This window comes from Paramisgurnus dabryanus, chromosome 18, assembly GCF_030506205.2.
Source record: "Paramisgurnus dabryanus chromosome 18, PD_genome_1.1, whole genome shotgun sequence".
Lineage (NCBI taxonomy): Eukaryota > Metazoa > Chordata > Actinopteri > Cypriniformes > Cobitidae > Paramisgurnus > Paramisgurnus dabryanus.
In genome coordinates this window covers 7,168,839-7,183,641 of record NC_133354.1, presented here as the reverse complement: position 1 = coordinate 7,183,641, position 14,803 = coordinate 7,168,839, and the positions used below count along the sequence as shown (strand labels likewise).

At 37.9% G+C, this 14,803-nt stretch overlaps 1 protein-coding gene across 1 annotated transcript in view; it reads left to right on the top strand.

The window, feature by feature from the left end:
• The first annotated feature begins 835 nt into the window (after nucleotides 1-835).
• Nucleotides 836-14,803, top strand: part of rab27b (RAB27B, member RAS oncogene family) — a 30,312-nt gene continuing 16,344 nt past the window's right edge. The window contains exon 1 of the mRNA XM_065243619.2: nucleotides 836-1,064. Coding sequence (XP_065099691.1) covers nucleotides 1,063-1,064 — 2 coding nt within the window. The 5' untranslated portion in view covers nucleotides 836-1,062. The remainder of the gene's footprint in view (nucleotides 1,065-14,803) is intronic.

Genomic DNA, 14,803 nt, shown 5'->3' with positions numbered 1-14,803 from the left:
ATTTAATATGCAAATGAGCTGATCTCTGCACTAAATGGCAGTGCAATGGTAAAATAGGGCAGATTAAGGGGTGTTTTTATCCCCTTCTGACATCACAAGGGGAGCCAAATTTCAATGGCCTATTTTTTCACACTCTTGCAGAGAATGATTTACCAAAACTAAGTTACTGGGTTGATCTTTTTCACATTTTCTAGGTTGATAGAAGCACTGGGGACCCAATTATAGCACTTAAACATGAAAAAAGCCAGATTTTCGTATATGCACCATTTAAAAAAATTCTTCTCAACTATTATTTCACAATAATATGAGGGGTAAAAATGGTTAGAGCTTGAGTTATGGATATTTTGGGGTTTCTTTAAACATGAATCCAGGACCAACCAAAAATCTTACTTTGTAAGCTGAAATCTCAGCGACCCTATAATGACGGGGGTGTGTGGGGCCTAGCCTGGGGACCCCCATAATCTTTGTCATAATTCTAACACTGATAACTCTGTAAAAACCGTTACATGCCTTTAGCACAATTTCTAAATGATCCAAACAGTGCTGTGTTTTATTCTGGTCGAGTTTGTTTTTGGACATTTACTGTACCTTATTTTGTCTTTGAAATACAGGGGCATAGTGTCCATATTAAAGTATAATAGTAAGACAATCACAAAACAAATAATACTTTATTAAAAATACATTTGTTACTATACAATAACAATGTAATATATATTTTTTTGAAGTTTTTATATTGAGCATTAAGCCCAGCCGATGTGCCGCAACCTGTTGACGTGCGTTTGACGCGTTCGGCGCTAGGACCCGTATTACCGAGCGCGCCGCCGGTGGGCTAGAAACACTTCGGCAGCCGGAGCATCACTCGAGAGCGCGCCGGGGAATCGTGCACACACTGATCTTCCTCGAGAAGGTGTCGGATCAATGTTTGCGCGTGGACGCATCCCCTCTCGAGTGAGGCGCGAAAAGAGGGAATAAACGGCCGCGGGTTCGATGAGGAGAACGGTGATGATGATGATGATGAAGAGTCGACACCTGTGATCATCATCCGCAGCATCAGTCAGTGACATGTGAGTTAAACTTCGGCCGCGGTTCTGGGCGTCATGTATGCGTGGTTCGGTGAGTTCGGTGTCGCGAGTGTGCGCGCGCGTGTAGCGGAAGTCTGAGTCATATATGAGACACTGCGCAGCTCAACTTCACACACATGACACACACATGAAAACACTCGTGGACATCACTGATATTTTATTAAACCTCTCAGTGTGTTTCTGTATCTCTTAACTCTCTCAAAGGCACCGCGGTATCGTCAGGATTTACTACGGTACTACCATATGGTATTCTGTGTACGCGAAAACCATGGTAACTGTATTATATCAACGTGCCATGGTATTATTATCATCGTATACCATTACTGTACACTACTGTACATAGTACCTTTACAGTAGGGAGGGTGATGTTTATCTTGTCCTGTATGTATGGTCCTATCATTGTTTATTTACAGTAACGTTAGATGTTTTAGGGTGATTATACACCTTTTGGTCATTTACTATAATAACACAGTGATTCATACATGTATCTATCATGGTGGTCCAATTATATAATACCTTACAAAACATACAGTACCAGTAAGGACTAGTTTACCACTACCTCTCAAGTAAACTAGAAACCAGTGCTGGCACACGGGGTGATGTGGGTGGTTCCCAGGGTGTTGCTATGCAATCGCTAAAGATGGTGACTTTTAGTATATAGTATAAATATGGATAGTATGAATGAATTTGGACGTACTACATCCGCCATGTCGATACATCACGTGACATAAACAAGTTAGTTGTTAACTGGAATGACGTTAAACTAGCGCAATTTAAGCACAAGGGACAGCTGTTTAATATGTTTTTGCATTTGGATGCAGCTACATTACCACTTTCGGACATTTTTGAATTAAACAATGCCCCTCTGTCGTCGTCTTTGTTGGCACACCCTCCCGGGGATCACGGGATAGACTGAACTCTTTGGGATCTTGCCGGAAGTAGTATGTCATCCGGGTACTTTTCACATACTGTTTCGGAATACTATGAATTTGGACAAACTACTCACCTCGCCTACTGCTCTTTGCCTACTATATATAGTATGGAAGTAGGCGGTTTTGGCCTTACTATTCAGGCAGACCTACACCTTCAGGCAGAGTGTTCTGGGTGGTTGCTAAGGTGTTTCCTCTACCCAGACTCACAAAATGATGTACCTATAGTCACGTAATTTTTTCATTCTTTTTTGTGACACTGTCACGAATTTCCGTGTTTTTTCATGATCGTATCACAAATTTCTGTTTATGTGTCATTGTCATTATTTTCAAACCATTTTCGCTTCGATTTAGGGTTAGATTTCGTGTTTGCATTAGAATATCACTAAGTTTTGGTTTATAATATTTTTTCTGATTTATTTTTTATATTTTCTAAATTTTAAACATTGTGGCCTGGCGTTAGGGTTAGAGTTGGGTTTGGGTAAGGATGTCATTTTATGTAAATCTAACCCTAAACCGAAGGAAAATGGCAAGAAATTAGGAGAAAACAGTTGATTAACCAATACGTGACAATTACACATAAACAGAAATTCGTGATACGATCACGAAAAAATTTGGAAATTCGTGACAGTATCACAAAAAAGAATAAAAAATTATGTGACTTTAGGTACGTAATTTCGTGTGACTGGGCTGGTTTCCTAGATGGTTATTTACCAGCTCAAGTCAAAAGGGACCACCCAAATCTACGTTTATCATTTAGTAGATGATCACGTTAATAAAGTAACATCACATCTGTCCGGTACACAATCTTATGATCATTCATATCTGGAGCACAAACGCTGAAGGTTAATTCTCAGGGTTATAGGTTGGTTTAATTCACTTAGGCTAAGCAGTAAAGTTTAACGTTGTGCGTAGGATTTATGCCGTAGGTTATGCGTAGGCTGTGCGTAGCCTGGGTGATGCGCACCTCGCCAAAAATTTTACAACGCGTCCATTCTAGGCAAATCAGCAACACTGTAATTATTCCACTAGAACCCCTCTGTACTAGAGCTGCACGATTAATCGTTAAAAGATCTTGATCCCGATTTTGACCCCCAAACGATCATAATCCAGCATTTAGATGATTCAGGTAATTATTTTTTTAACGAGGAAAGACGCAGTCTCGTCAGTTCTTTCAACAACACGCAATCACAGCGGCCGCAATGACGTCTTTACGTCACATTTATTATTGTGCAAGCCAGATGTGCTCGTGTTCGCTCCACTGAGTGAGGCAGAGCAGTGCACAGGTACATCTGACAAGAACCTTGACGTTGTTTAAGTAACAAAAAGAGGATATTTTTACAGTTTTTAGCTCGGGGAAACATTGGCTGCGTCCAAATAACCACACTTGCCGTCTTTGCACTTGACTGCTTACATTAAGTTTTCCTGTTCTTAAGAATCATGATCTTTATTTTATTCTGAAGAATCGTGATTCTCATTTTATACAGAAAATTGTGCAGCTCTACTCCGAACAGATAAAAAAAAAATCAGCGTTGCATTTCTTTATAGGAATTTTCGATTGCGACAGTAAAAACATAGATGGGCCAAGTTGATTCAACTCAAACTGCAACAAAAGTCCCTTTCTATTTATTTTCATCACTGCTGGTCTTGTCAAAGCATACACAACAAGACGTTTCTTCTTCGTTTTTGGGTTTACTGGCCCATAGATATGTACACTAGATGTCGCCTTGGCTACGGCAGGTCATGAACGCGATTTTCTTGGTTTTCTTTTGGTTTGTTTTAACAGTCAGACATGTATTTAGCATTTAGTCCAGGAAAAATAAAAGTTTTGATTTTATGAAAATGTAATATATCTATGTTACTGGCCATGCTGCTTCTTCTTAAGTTGTTGCATTGCTACTGTGGGTTACACGTGTTGATACTGACTACTAGTGGTCTGATTGTGTAATTGCACAACGATGGAGAGGTATGTATGAAAACCGATGTGTAGCCTATGGCGTCGAGGCTTTGTAGTAGGACCCTTAAGCAGTGTTCCTGATGGCATCATTGAATATTTCTGCAGGTGAGATATATAAGTCCAGTGAAAGTGAAAATCTTTCCAAACTTGAAAAATCAGATTTGAACAGATGAAGTGTGATGCTGTAGATGGGCTGTTTTGGTGCATGACTAACAGACCTCGCATTGACTGTTTTGCACTGTATTTATTGATCTTCTGAAGGCTGTATAATACACACAAGTGTCAAACGCTTATTGATCGAAGTTACTTTAGAGGTGTAAAACTGAGCAGCGAACAATAAAACCTCTATAAAACACATCTCGCTTTCTGTAGGTCTTATTTCATGGGCTCAGTTATTGATAAGGTGATAAACCAGGCTGCTCGTGGTCATTACTCTTGATAGTTAAGGAACCTCATGTGTCTCTGATCTACAGTACTGCTGGTTTTAAAAAGGATCATCAAGAGCTTCTTTTGACATTTTCTGAAATAAAACTCACGATCACAATGCTATGAAGTCCTGGATGGTTGCCAAGGTGTTGTTAAGCGGTTGCTATGGTGTTCTGGATAGTTGCCAAGGCGTTGTTAAGCAGTTGCTATGGTGCTCTAGATGGTTGCCTAGTTATTTGGCCAAGTCGCAAGAGCCCTAGAGTCTGTAGAGTCCCTAGAGTTCTGGTAAGCGGTCAGCTGATATGGGTTGGTAATAATAGTTGATGTCGAAGGAGCATGGTGACCTGTTATGAATACAACAAAACTGATAAAATATCACTTCATTTACATTTAATGTGTTTATAATATGTCGTCACATCTTTTATCTTTCACAGCTGAACAAAGTCCTCCACTTCCTTTATTTATTTCTTCTCTGTTTGGTTCCCCAGCACCAATCACATGTGTTTTTTGATATAATGTTTTGTGATAGTAGAAATCAGCCACTGTTAAATATAAATCATCTGTCAAAAGTGTTATAAGAAAAGCAATTCTCATTGCACTCAATCTTGATGCTTATCTGCATTTCATCACACAAATAAGTTAATAAAAACACTTTCACTTAAGTGAAAACTAAAAGGCTGTTTAATGTCAAAATAGTTTGACAGAAAAATGTATATTAAAGCTCTATTTGTAATTGCATAGCAAGTTACATAAATATATATTAAAGACTTGCATACTACATGATATACATATTAGGGATGGGCATAATTAATCGACGATCGATAATTGATTGTTAAGAATTTCGTCGATCACGTTAATTTGTTATCAATTAATTGAATGCATTTTTTTTATCTAACTCCTGTTTCACAAATACTGCGTATGCAGTGCGTTTGCTTATGTGTGCGGCGAATCCGTCAAGCACCCGTTGCAGTGCGCTGCTGACCGCTTATTCTGCATATAAAACTCTCATGTGATTGACACTTTCTGTGAACACTTTTCCGCATAAACAATAGAACAAAGCATCATTTTTTTTCACAAAACAATATATTTTAGATATTATTTGACAGACTAGTAAATGTGGATTAAGGATGTTTAAAATCTCTAGCCTGGTGGTCAGGATCTGAATGGATCAAATCAGCAGTTTTGCAATGCTTTATTTATCTCCACATATATCATAAATAAAAATAAGCAGAGTAACTTTGCAAGTCTACCCTTCCACATTATATATTTCCTATGTATATGATTTCCAAATAATAAACGAGAGTATTCAACGACAAAAAGCATCTCATATGGAATTAAATCCTCACAATATTATTATTTCTCAAAACTTTATGACAAAAATAAGCAACTGTATGAATTCAAAGACGCACACATTACTCCGCATATATTTGAATATTATACAAAAGTATTCATATAATGGCACGTTTCATATGGCAAATAAATATCCTCACATTAACATAACAGCATAATGAAATGAATAAACAGACAATGAAACAGGATTGAAATATAAATTGTATTATTATTACCGGAAAAAAAGCAATATTGCTAAAATAATCTCTGAGGTAAATGCGTCAAAAACGCTGTTACCCGCACAAAAAGTCTAAATGAGCAATTAAAGTGAAAAAAAGCATTATTAGGCCATGTCTCAAAACTTTATATGACAAAATATATTTAAAAGAAATGTATACTTACAGTTATTCAAAGATGCACACATTATTCCATATTACTCCCGTTTATGAGCACGTTTGTCTCTGGCCTCGCTCTGTTATGTAGTAGATTGACAGGTACGCATCTCCGTCTTTCAAACATATATAATTTTGTAATTACTACCTTAGGAAAATTAGCCATGATTTTATCATTGTGAAAATGTTTTATTTTTTTTTTGCAGATTAGAACGATTTGTATTTCCGCAATTTTACAACAAATACCATGGTTATGGTATATTGTGGAGTTGGAGACCATAGTAAATTTGTGTCTACTGTTGTTTTACAACAAATAAAAACTAAAAGACTATGAACAATGGTGAATGGGGCTCACAAAACGCACGCTGTTTCACACATACTCTGTATGCGGAATAAGCCAAGTTAGCGCTGAGGTACCTGTGCATCCCGGTCAGTCTCCTCGGAGCGGGTGTTTTCGGCGGCGGCTGGACTGACGGTCACCATGGGTTGCGGTCGCGTCTGATCCCAAAACATGCTTTTATTTCTCAAAAAAAAAATCAGTAGACTGGTGCAGAAGTTTTATGCGAGTTACTAAAGTTAGTTATTTTTCACAAGGCTTTAGCCTAATTTGTTATAGCCTAATGTTAGGAAGGCTAATATCTTGCACTTTCTTCTGGCTTGAATAATTTTGAGTTACATATTGACAAAACCTTTCAGATCTAAGTATTATGTGTTTTGTTTTGTTTTGTTTAATTTAATGTTAAACATGAATCTGTTTTTTTTATTTATTTTGGAACTAATGAGGTCTCTGTTTAAGAACGCTGGCTCGCAGCTGCAGGTTCCGCTGCTTTAGAGCACCGCACATGCACGCACATATATGTTTGAAACATAGTTTAACTGTCTGCCACAAGTTGATCTTGTAATAAAGGTCTCATCGAGGAAAAACACGCTGTATATTTGTATTCATTGCATTTTTTAAGTATAAAAGTTAAATAACAAATTTTATTATAAAAATATTAATGATTAATCGATAGTCGATCGTTAATTCTCCCGACGATCGACAAAGAAAACTTCATCGAATGCCCATCCCTAATATATTATATTCAAAACGAGACACACATACTTTTACCTTTTGCACGTTTCTCATATTTCCCCTTTTCTAACCTGAACACCTGATGGTTTAAGCCTATTTTTCTCCTCTGTAATTCAGTTTGTGTTGCCTTACATCTCCCGTTCTCCAGTCCATCCCAATATTGTGTCACCATTGGAAGCTGTGGGTGCTTCTCAATTCTTATTTGTGCATCCTCGTTTTCTTTCCTTGCTTCCTTGGCTTCTCACTCCTCATTCCTGGCCTCTTCGTAGTACAATATAAGTATTGAGATGTCCTACATGATGCCGGTTTCCAGGTCGTAGGATTTAGGAGGGAGGAGATGAGGAAGCATATTGAGAAGCACCCTGTTATTTGATGTGAACTAACTCTGCACCTCCTTCTTGTATTTCTGAGTGACTGACAGCTCTTCTCTGGGCAAACACTCCAAAGTCCCAACCAGATTCATTGATCACATAGTGACAATGATATGATTTGAGTGAGGTACATATGTGCGATTTAAATCCGATCAGGCATTCCATTTTCCTCACCGTCCTGTAATGTATATCGAAATGTGTTAAGAAACCATATCACTGTTGTTGAAATTTTACTATATTGAAATATATTGAATTATTGTCCAGTCCTAGTCTATGGTTTAGGAAGACATTAAACTACACACATTTAAAAATTATAGTCATAAACATTATTCGTGTTGAAACTAGTTTGCTTACTAGGCCTAATTTTACATCTAATATTTCAGTGCCGTGTCATATGGTGTCAAGCTGTTAAACCTGGTAACTTCCACATAATAAACAAAAAGGGGATGCGTCTGTAACCAAAGTCGTTTTAGTAAAGTTGCGCCTCTGGGCATGCAAGACTAAAGTCCTATCTATCTAAATGGGTAAAGACAGAAATCTCTAAAATCGCATGCTTAATTCACAATTAAATGAAATATGTTTTTGATGTATGGCATTAAAGTACCGTGAGAGCAATTCGAGAACACCCAGCTGGCTCAGCCGGCGCATCATATCCCGAGCGGCTGCATTGAGTTTGGATGACGACATAGTTATTTGTGATTGGTCACCTCACTGATGAGAACGATCTTGTGCGTTTCATGTTTTTTCTCGTTATTTTCAGGCATACAGTATAATCAGCAATATTCAATATAAATGGTTTATTGCAACTGATTGCAACTTTAATCAAAAGATTTGTTTTCACCATCTAATTTAGTTCACTCACGATTAAAAAAGGCGCACACGTCACTACGGCCAACAGCATGTGTCCGACTTGACTCCTCCCTTGATTGCAAGCGGCAAACCTCGCCAAAAGATCTGTGCATAAACTCAAACACACCTAATATCTTTGCTATAAGCAGTAATATGGATCAGACTCCGCCCACAGAAATGACATCATGACCTGAAGCTCATCTGCAACGATTACTCACTGCTTAAAGAACGTATTTAGATTGTACAGCTAAAACAATAAACACAAGCTTTACATTTGAATTTGTCCTCTCTGAAATGTTTTAACTCACAGACTCCTGTACACATCATTTGTTTGTTTTTACGCATATTGAAGAAGTAAAGATGTTTTACGATGCAGTGGGTGAATCTCTTCTCCCCTGCAGTTTTCTGGGTAATTATCTCAGTTGAGCCTGCTGTGTCCCGCTGCAGGGGTCAGAGGTCACAGGGAGGCTGAGGAGGAGACGCAGTACCGCACACCGCATGCTCAAATGCCCCGCCGGGCGCATTACCTGCACACCAGGAACACCCAACATCTCCAGCACCTCTGAATAATCTTCAGTTAAAACTCCTTGTGCTAAAAATGCACGGTTAGATAACTGTTGCTGTAAATGGTTTTAAATAGTTGTCGGGATTCAATTTGAACATTCCTGAAACATTTTTCCGATTGTCCTCGTTAAAGCGAGCCATGAAATGTCTGTGACTCACCTGTTTACATTTAATAACAAAGTAAAGCTGTAATTGGCTTTGCGTACTTGCCGTAATTGCTTTGTACGCTGCCAAGAAGCCGAACGTGTTAATAGATCCGCTACAGTGACTGTGACGCCTCCGGGAGACAACTTTCACATCTAAACGTGCCACTAAACAGCACTCAGAGGACTTCAGTCTTCTCTTATGCATTAAGATTCTCATTAATAATTCATGATGTCACCTGTCACTTCTATCATTGATGTTATTAAAGTCAGTACATGTTAGTATAGTCACATTAAATCATTCATGACGGCCAGTCATGCATTTGGATGTTTATCGTAGCATCAGGGTTTGAAATGTGACTTGGGATTTGGTCTTTTTAAGGGCGTGTAGACGCGCAGGGCTAATTGGTCGGTGTAAATAATTAATGCAGTTGAAGACGGCAGCGAGCTTGTGAAGGAGGTGCGGTCTTTGCTCCTCGTTTCTTCTTTTTCTGTTGTGTGTGTGGGAGCAGATTCACAGCCTGCTGCTCAATGATCATTTGGCTGCATACTTCTACTACGCATTGAAGTGCATACTTTAGTGATGCTCAAAAGGTTTACAGTACCTGCAAAGTTCATTGATGATGTGTGTCTGTGACCCTCACGTCTTGCTCTTGAGCCCTTCACTATAGTGATCATCCTGCAGAAGACAGAGAAATTCAGTCATTAAAAACATCTTTGACAATGAAATTAATAATTGCACTGTATCCACCTTATTTTCGAATGCGGAAGTGACGTTTTCCCTTTTTTGTGTAAGATAGTGATAGACCGATATATCGGCCGGCCGATATTTGCGAGTTTTATGTGTATCGGCCTCGGCCGATATGTGGCTGTCGTGTTCGCCGATTTTTTTCCGGCATTATTTACAGACAGAGTGCTGGAAGCCGCAAGCGATTGCAGGTCATGTGACTAAAAACAACCAACCCATCCATTACAACATCAAAAGATGGTTCCATAGCACCCTCGCCTGTTTTTACTATTTGTTAAATATAGTTTTTTTAAGTTCAATGAATGTTACTTTTTTTTAATTGAGACTTGTAACATTTGGCATCATCATTGTGTCATTTTTATGATGTAAATTGAGTGAGCAAAAGCAGTATCGGCTCCAAATATCAGCTCAAGAAAATCGGCAGCCTGTATCGGTCATCGGCTAAGGCTGATGAAACAAAAATTGGCATCGGCACTGAAAAATCCATATCGGTCGATCGGTAGAAAACAGTGTTGTGGGATCACGCATAAAACATGATTTAAACAGTTATAATAAATATTTACTACACCTGCCATGTATGAACTAGTGTGAGGATGAAATGAAGAAGTGGCCTGATTTCTCGTATGAAGATAAATTCAATCATTTCATGTTGTTGCCCGGGGGTGACAGGTCTTCAATGCGCAACTATAAAAGCACAGAGACATACCAGTATCTCTACAGTGGGAAAGTCAGTCGAGTGTTTATACATGAAATATACCAAGAATTTGTGTTTTAACCGTTTCAGGCGATGGTTTAAAATGTCACAACAGTCCCTCTGGTGTGAGGGTTTTTTTCAAGGCAATTTTTAATCGACTTGATTGAGTTTTAAGGCGCCACATCACGCAGTCCTACAGTCAGCAGCATCTTTCTCATTCAACACATTGTAAGTTATTTAAATAAACCATAATAAACATATTCAACTATTACATTTATTCAGTATTGTTTTTATTTTATGAAAATATTATTACATTGCTTAGCACTAGATGGAGACTTATGAGCTTATTATGAGCTTATGAAATTATTTGCTTATTTTAAAATGATTTACTGTTTCATTTTAAATATATCAAAAGTACGCGCAAGCACATAAGAACCATCATAATCATTAACTAATAAGCAGTTTATGTCGTATATATTCTGTACTGTATGTAAGCTCATTTTTCTGATAATATATAGTAGCAGAATAAATAAAACCAGCTTAATTTAGCATATTTTTATCAGCATAATATTAGTTGTTAATAAATCATTGTATTTATTGTTTACTGGCAGCTTCTATGAAAGGTTTTACTGGATGGATTTGTAAATACAGATCATGGGTGCACATACGCCACATACACATTCAGCTTTTGTTCATGGATTACGGTCAAAACAAATGTTTTGTAGAGATTTACTGCGTTTACATCGAGATATATCCAGCTGCAGCCCCGCAGCGCCACGTTTCGGGGTACTCGTTTCAGGGCGGAAGTCGAACCATATATGGTTTGGCGGAACCGGTCTTACTAGTGTCATAAAAACCAACATTTCTTTGCATAATTATTAATTTTCTCACGGATTTTGATATAAATACTAAACATTTGAATCAAATGTATGGTACTTAAAAAAAATATATGAAAATTCACTAAAATATATAGCCAAATATAAATATTTCTTATTAACATAAATGTCACTACATACTTTTTCATGTGATATAAAGAAATTACATTTACTTCAGGTTCATCATCAGTATCTATTTTAATCAGTATTTGTTACAAAATAAACATTGACACAGAGCATCATTTTTAAATGTCAAATACACTTTTTTTAGAATTTCAACTACACATAAAAATAAAAGATATATTTCCTAAGTAAATATTTCAGCACCACAAAAAAAAAACAGACCGCCGTCCCCACTTCCGCCCTAAAACGAATGTCCTTGATCGTGTGCTCTGAATCGTGGTGCTGCGGGGCTGCAGCTGGATAATATTGTTTGCATCAGCTTTTATGTTAATCGTTAACTGCAAAAAAGTATGGCGGTCTTCCTGGATTACATAATAAACATTAACAAGCCATTTAAAAAAAGCATACTCGTGTCACTCGCAATACAACTACCATTAGCTTCAGTGGCTCACTTGGAACTCTTTCACAAAAGAGTTTAAAGATGGCAGCACCCACATTATATAAAAAAATAACGTTGATAAGTTAAAACTACTTTTGAATGGCTATGAATGAAGATGCATGATGATGATGATGATGAATATTTACAGGAATTACCAGCAGGGGCACTAAACTGACTCTGTCGCTTGAGTGCCTATTTCTCACAGTATTGATTGATGTTAGATTTATATGAATATTGACATATACAGGTCATACTGTGTAAAAATAGGTTATGTTGTTAATGTTGTGTATCTGCTGTCTTTACAACATGGACACTGTTAGATGATATGTTCACCCATCTTTACTTTGTAACAGAGCAAAAATGCTGGTTCACCTCCTGTGTGTGTGTGTGTGTGTGTGTGTGTGTGTGTGTGTGTGTGTGTGTGTGTGTGTGTGTGTGTGTGTGTGTGTGTGTGTGTGTGTGTGTGTGTGTGCGTGCATGTGTGTGAGATGCAGATACACTGAACGTATAGCTGTCTGAATTGCTGGATGTGTTGCCATAGCGATCGTGATGATGTTGGTGTATTTAGCATAATGGGAATAGTAGGTTTTCATACGAAGGCGTCTCACAAGCAATGATTTGATAACCATAAAAATTCAAGGACCTTCAAAGGATGAAGGACTCCCTCTTTTTCTATGAATATTTACCATGAATACCGCATTTTCACACTGTCTGAGGAAAATGTGTGCGGTGCTTGACTGAACAAAACATACCAGCACAATGCTGAAGTCATCCTGACATCCCTTCTCTCATCAGTTTCTAAGGTGTTTTTGTGGTTGCTAGGTTGCTGATTTATTAAGGGTGTGTTGATTGTTAGTCTATGACATTTTGGTAAATTAATCTGACATCTCTGCTCATGTCACATGATGTAAGGATCATTAATGTGATCACAAACACTACAGGACTGAAGTTCATGCATTAAACACTACCAATTGAAGAGCTCAGATGCAAAATCCTCTAAGTGCATCTGACATGTTTTCCTATATGCATTTTTTAAAGGTCGGAATTTAGCAGATTTGAAGTGAAAGTATTTGATTAAAGTATAATATGTGCCGAGAGCATTCGGTTAATAATAATATCTTATTTTTGACGGTGGTGGCATTTAGCGGCTTTTGCATCAGAGCTCCTCGATTAGAAATCATAGTTACGGTGAATTTGTAATATTGATTTTTAAAGAATCATTCAGGTATTTGAATTGATAAATATTTATTAGATTATAAAGGAGGTTCAATATCATCATCATGATTTTCTGCTGTAGCTTCTCTCTGTCATGACCAACTGCTGTTTCCTAAAGAGGATCTTCATGCATTTTTTACACTTCAGAAATATTACCCATCCTATCCGTGCTGTCGGTTTGATTCATGAGCAGAGATATTTCACACACTTTCATGTATTTATAGTTTTAGTTCGGCTCTGAATTCACAGATCTGATGAGTTTAATGACTGATGATAAAGCTGAGAAATGTTATCAGTCTCATATTGTTAGTTATTTGGTTAAACATGTTACTCTTAAGCACTCACATTAAACTATTAAATGAAACGTTTGTAAACCGAAATCGCATTTTGAAAGGTTCCAATTTTCAAATGGTAAAAGCTGTGATTATTTTGAATAGGGACTATCAGATATGCTAACAAGCATCCACTTAGTCTTTGACTTGGCACGTTTAACGCAAACACTGCATGTGATGATCGGATGAGCAAAGAATTTTCTATTTTCCTAATTTGTGATGACAGATGTTTGCATCATGACAACTTTATTTAAAGTCGCAATTAAATAAAAGTTAAAAACTGCCCTCATAATCGTTAATCAAAAACGCTAATCCCCCCTTCTCAAAACGATCTGTCTTTACTTCCGGTCATATGGCAGGTGGGCGGGTCCAGGAAAAGTTTGCAGCGATTAGCAAATAGCAACGAGACGCAACTTCAAACGATCCAATCAGTTCTCGATGGACGAATTCAAGTACAGCTACTTCTATTTCATGGCGACTTAAAAAAAAAAAAAACTACTAAAGTAAGTCAACGTCGCCTTTTATTGACCAATTCAGCATGACAGATCGGTGTTGTGCTCGGATCATTCTGATTGGCTGTTCGGCAGAGCCAACCAGTGCACAAGATTAAGATACGGGTCTAAGACATTACAGATATATCACAAATCATCTGTGGTGGAGTGAGATCTTTATGAAACTTTTAAGCGAGCGCCGCTTTGTTTATGTTTTGTATCACGGCAGTCATAAACGGTTTCACGTTTTAAGTTATGAATACTAACTACTGCCACCTGCTGGTACGGAGAGTTAGTTCATCTCACGCAGGCGCAGAATGCATGTGCTGCTTGGCCGCCATCAGTTTTGGGATGTCAGGGCAACTTTGGAGCCAGACAGCTGCCACCACGTGGGCAACGTGAGCCGACCTTACAGACTGCACGACTTTGTCGTCATCAGTTTGATGTCCCCTTTACACACCTTAGCAACTACAAGGCAACATCCATTCAGCGTCATGTTGAGCAAGATGAGCCACATAACAACAGACACACAAACTTGCACAAAAACTGGAATTCACAAACTGCAGTGTGAAAATAGCCGCATTGTGTGTCCAGTGAAACAGTGCTGTATTTGTGAACAGCATTTGTGAGTCCTGCATGCAGACATGACAGTTTTAAGAGATGTATTTAAATAATAAGTGAATGAGTGTAAACAGGTCTCTGTTAATAGTACAATTTAAACTTCACATTTCTGAGATATTTTAAACGGCTCTCTAATACAGACCGTGTGACT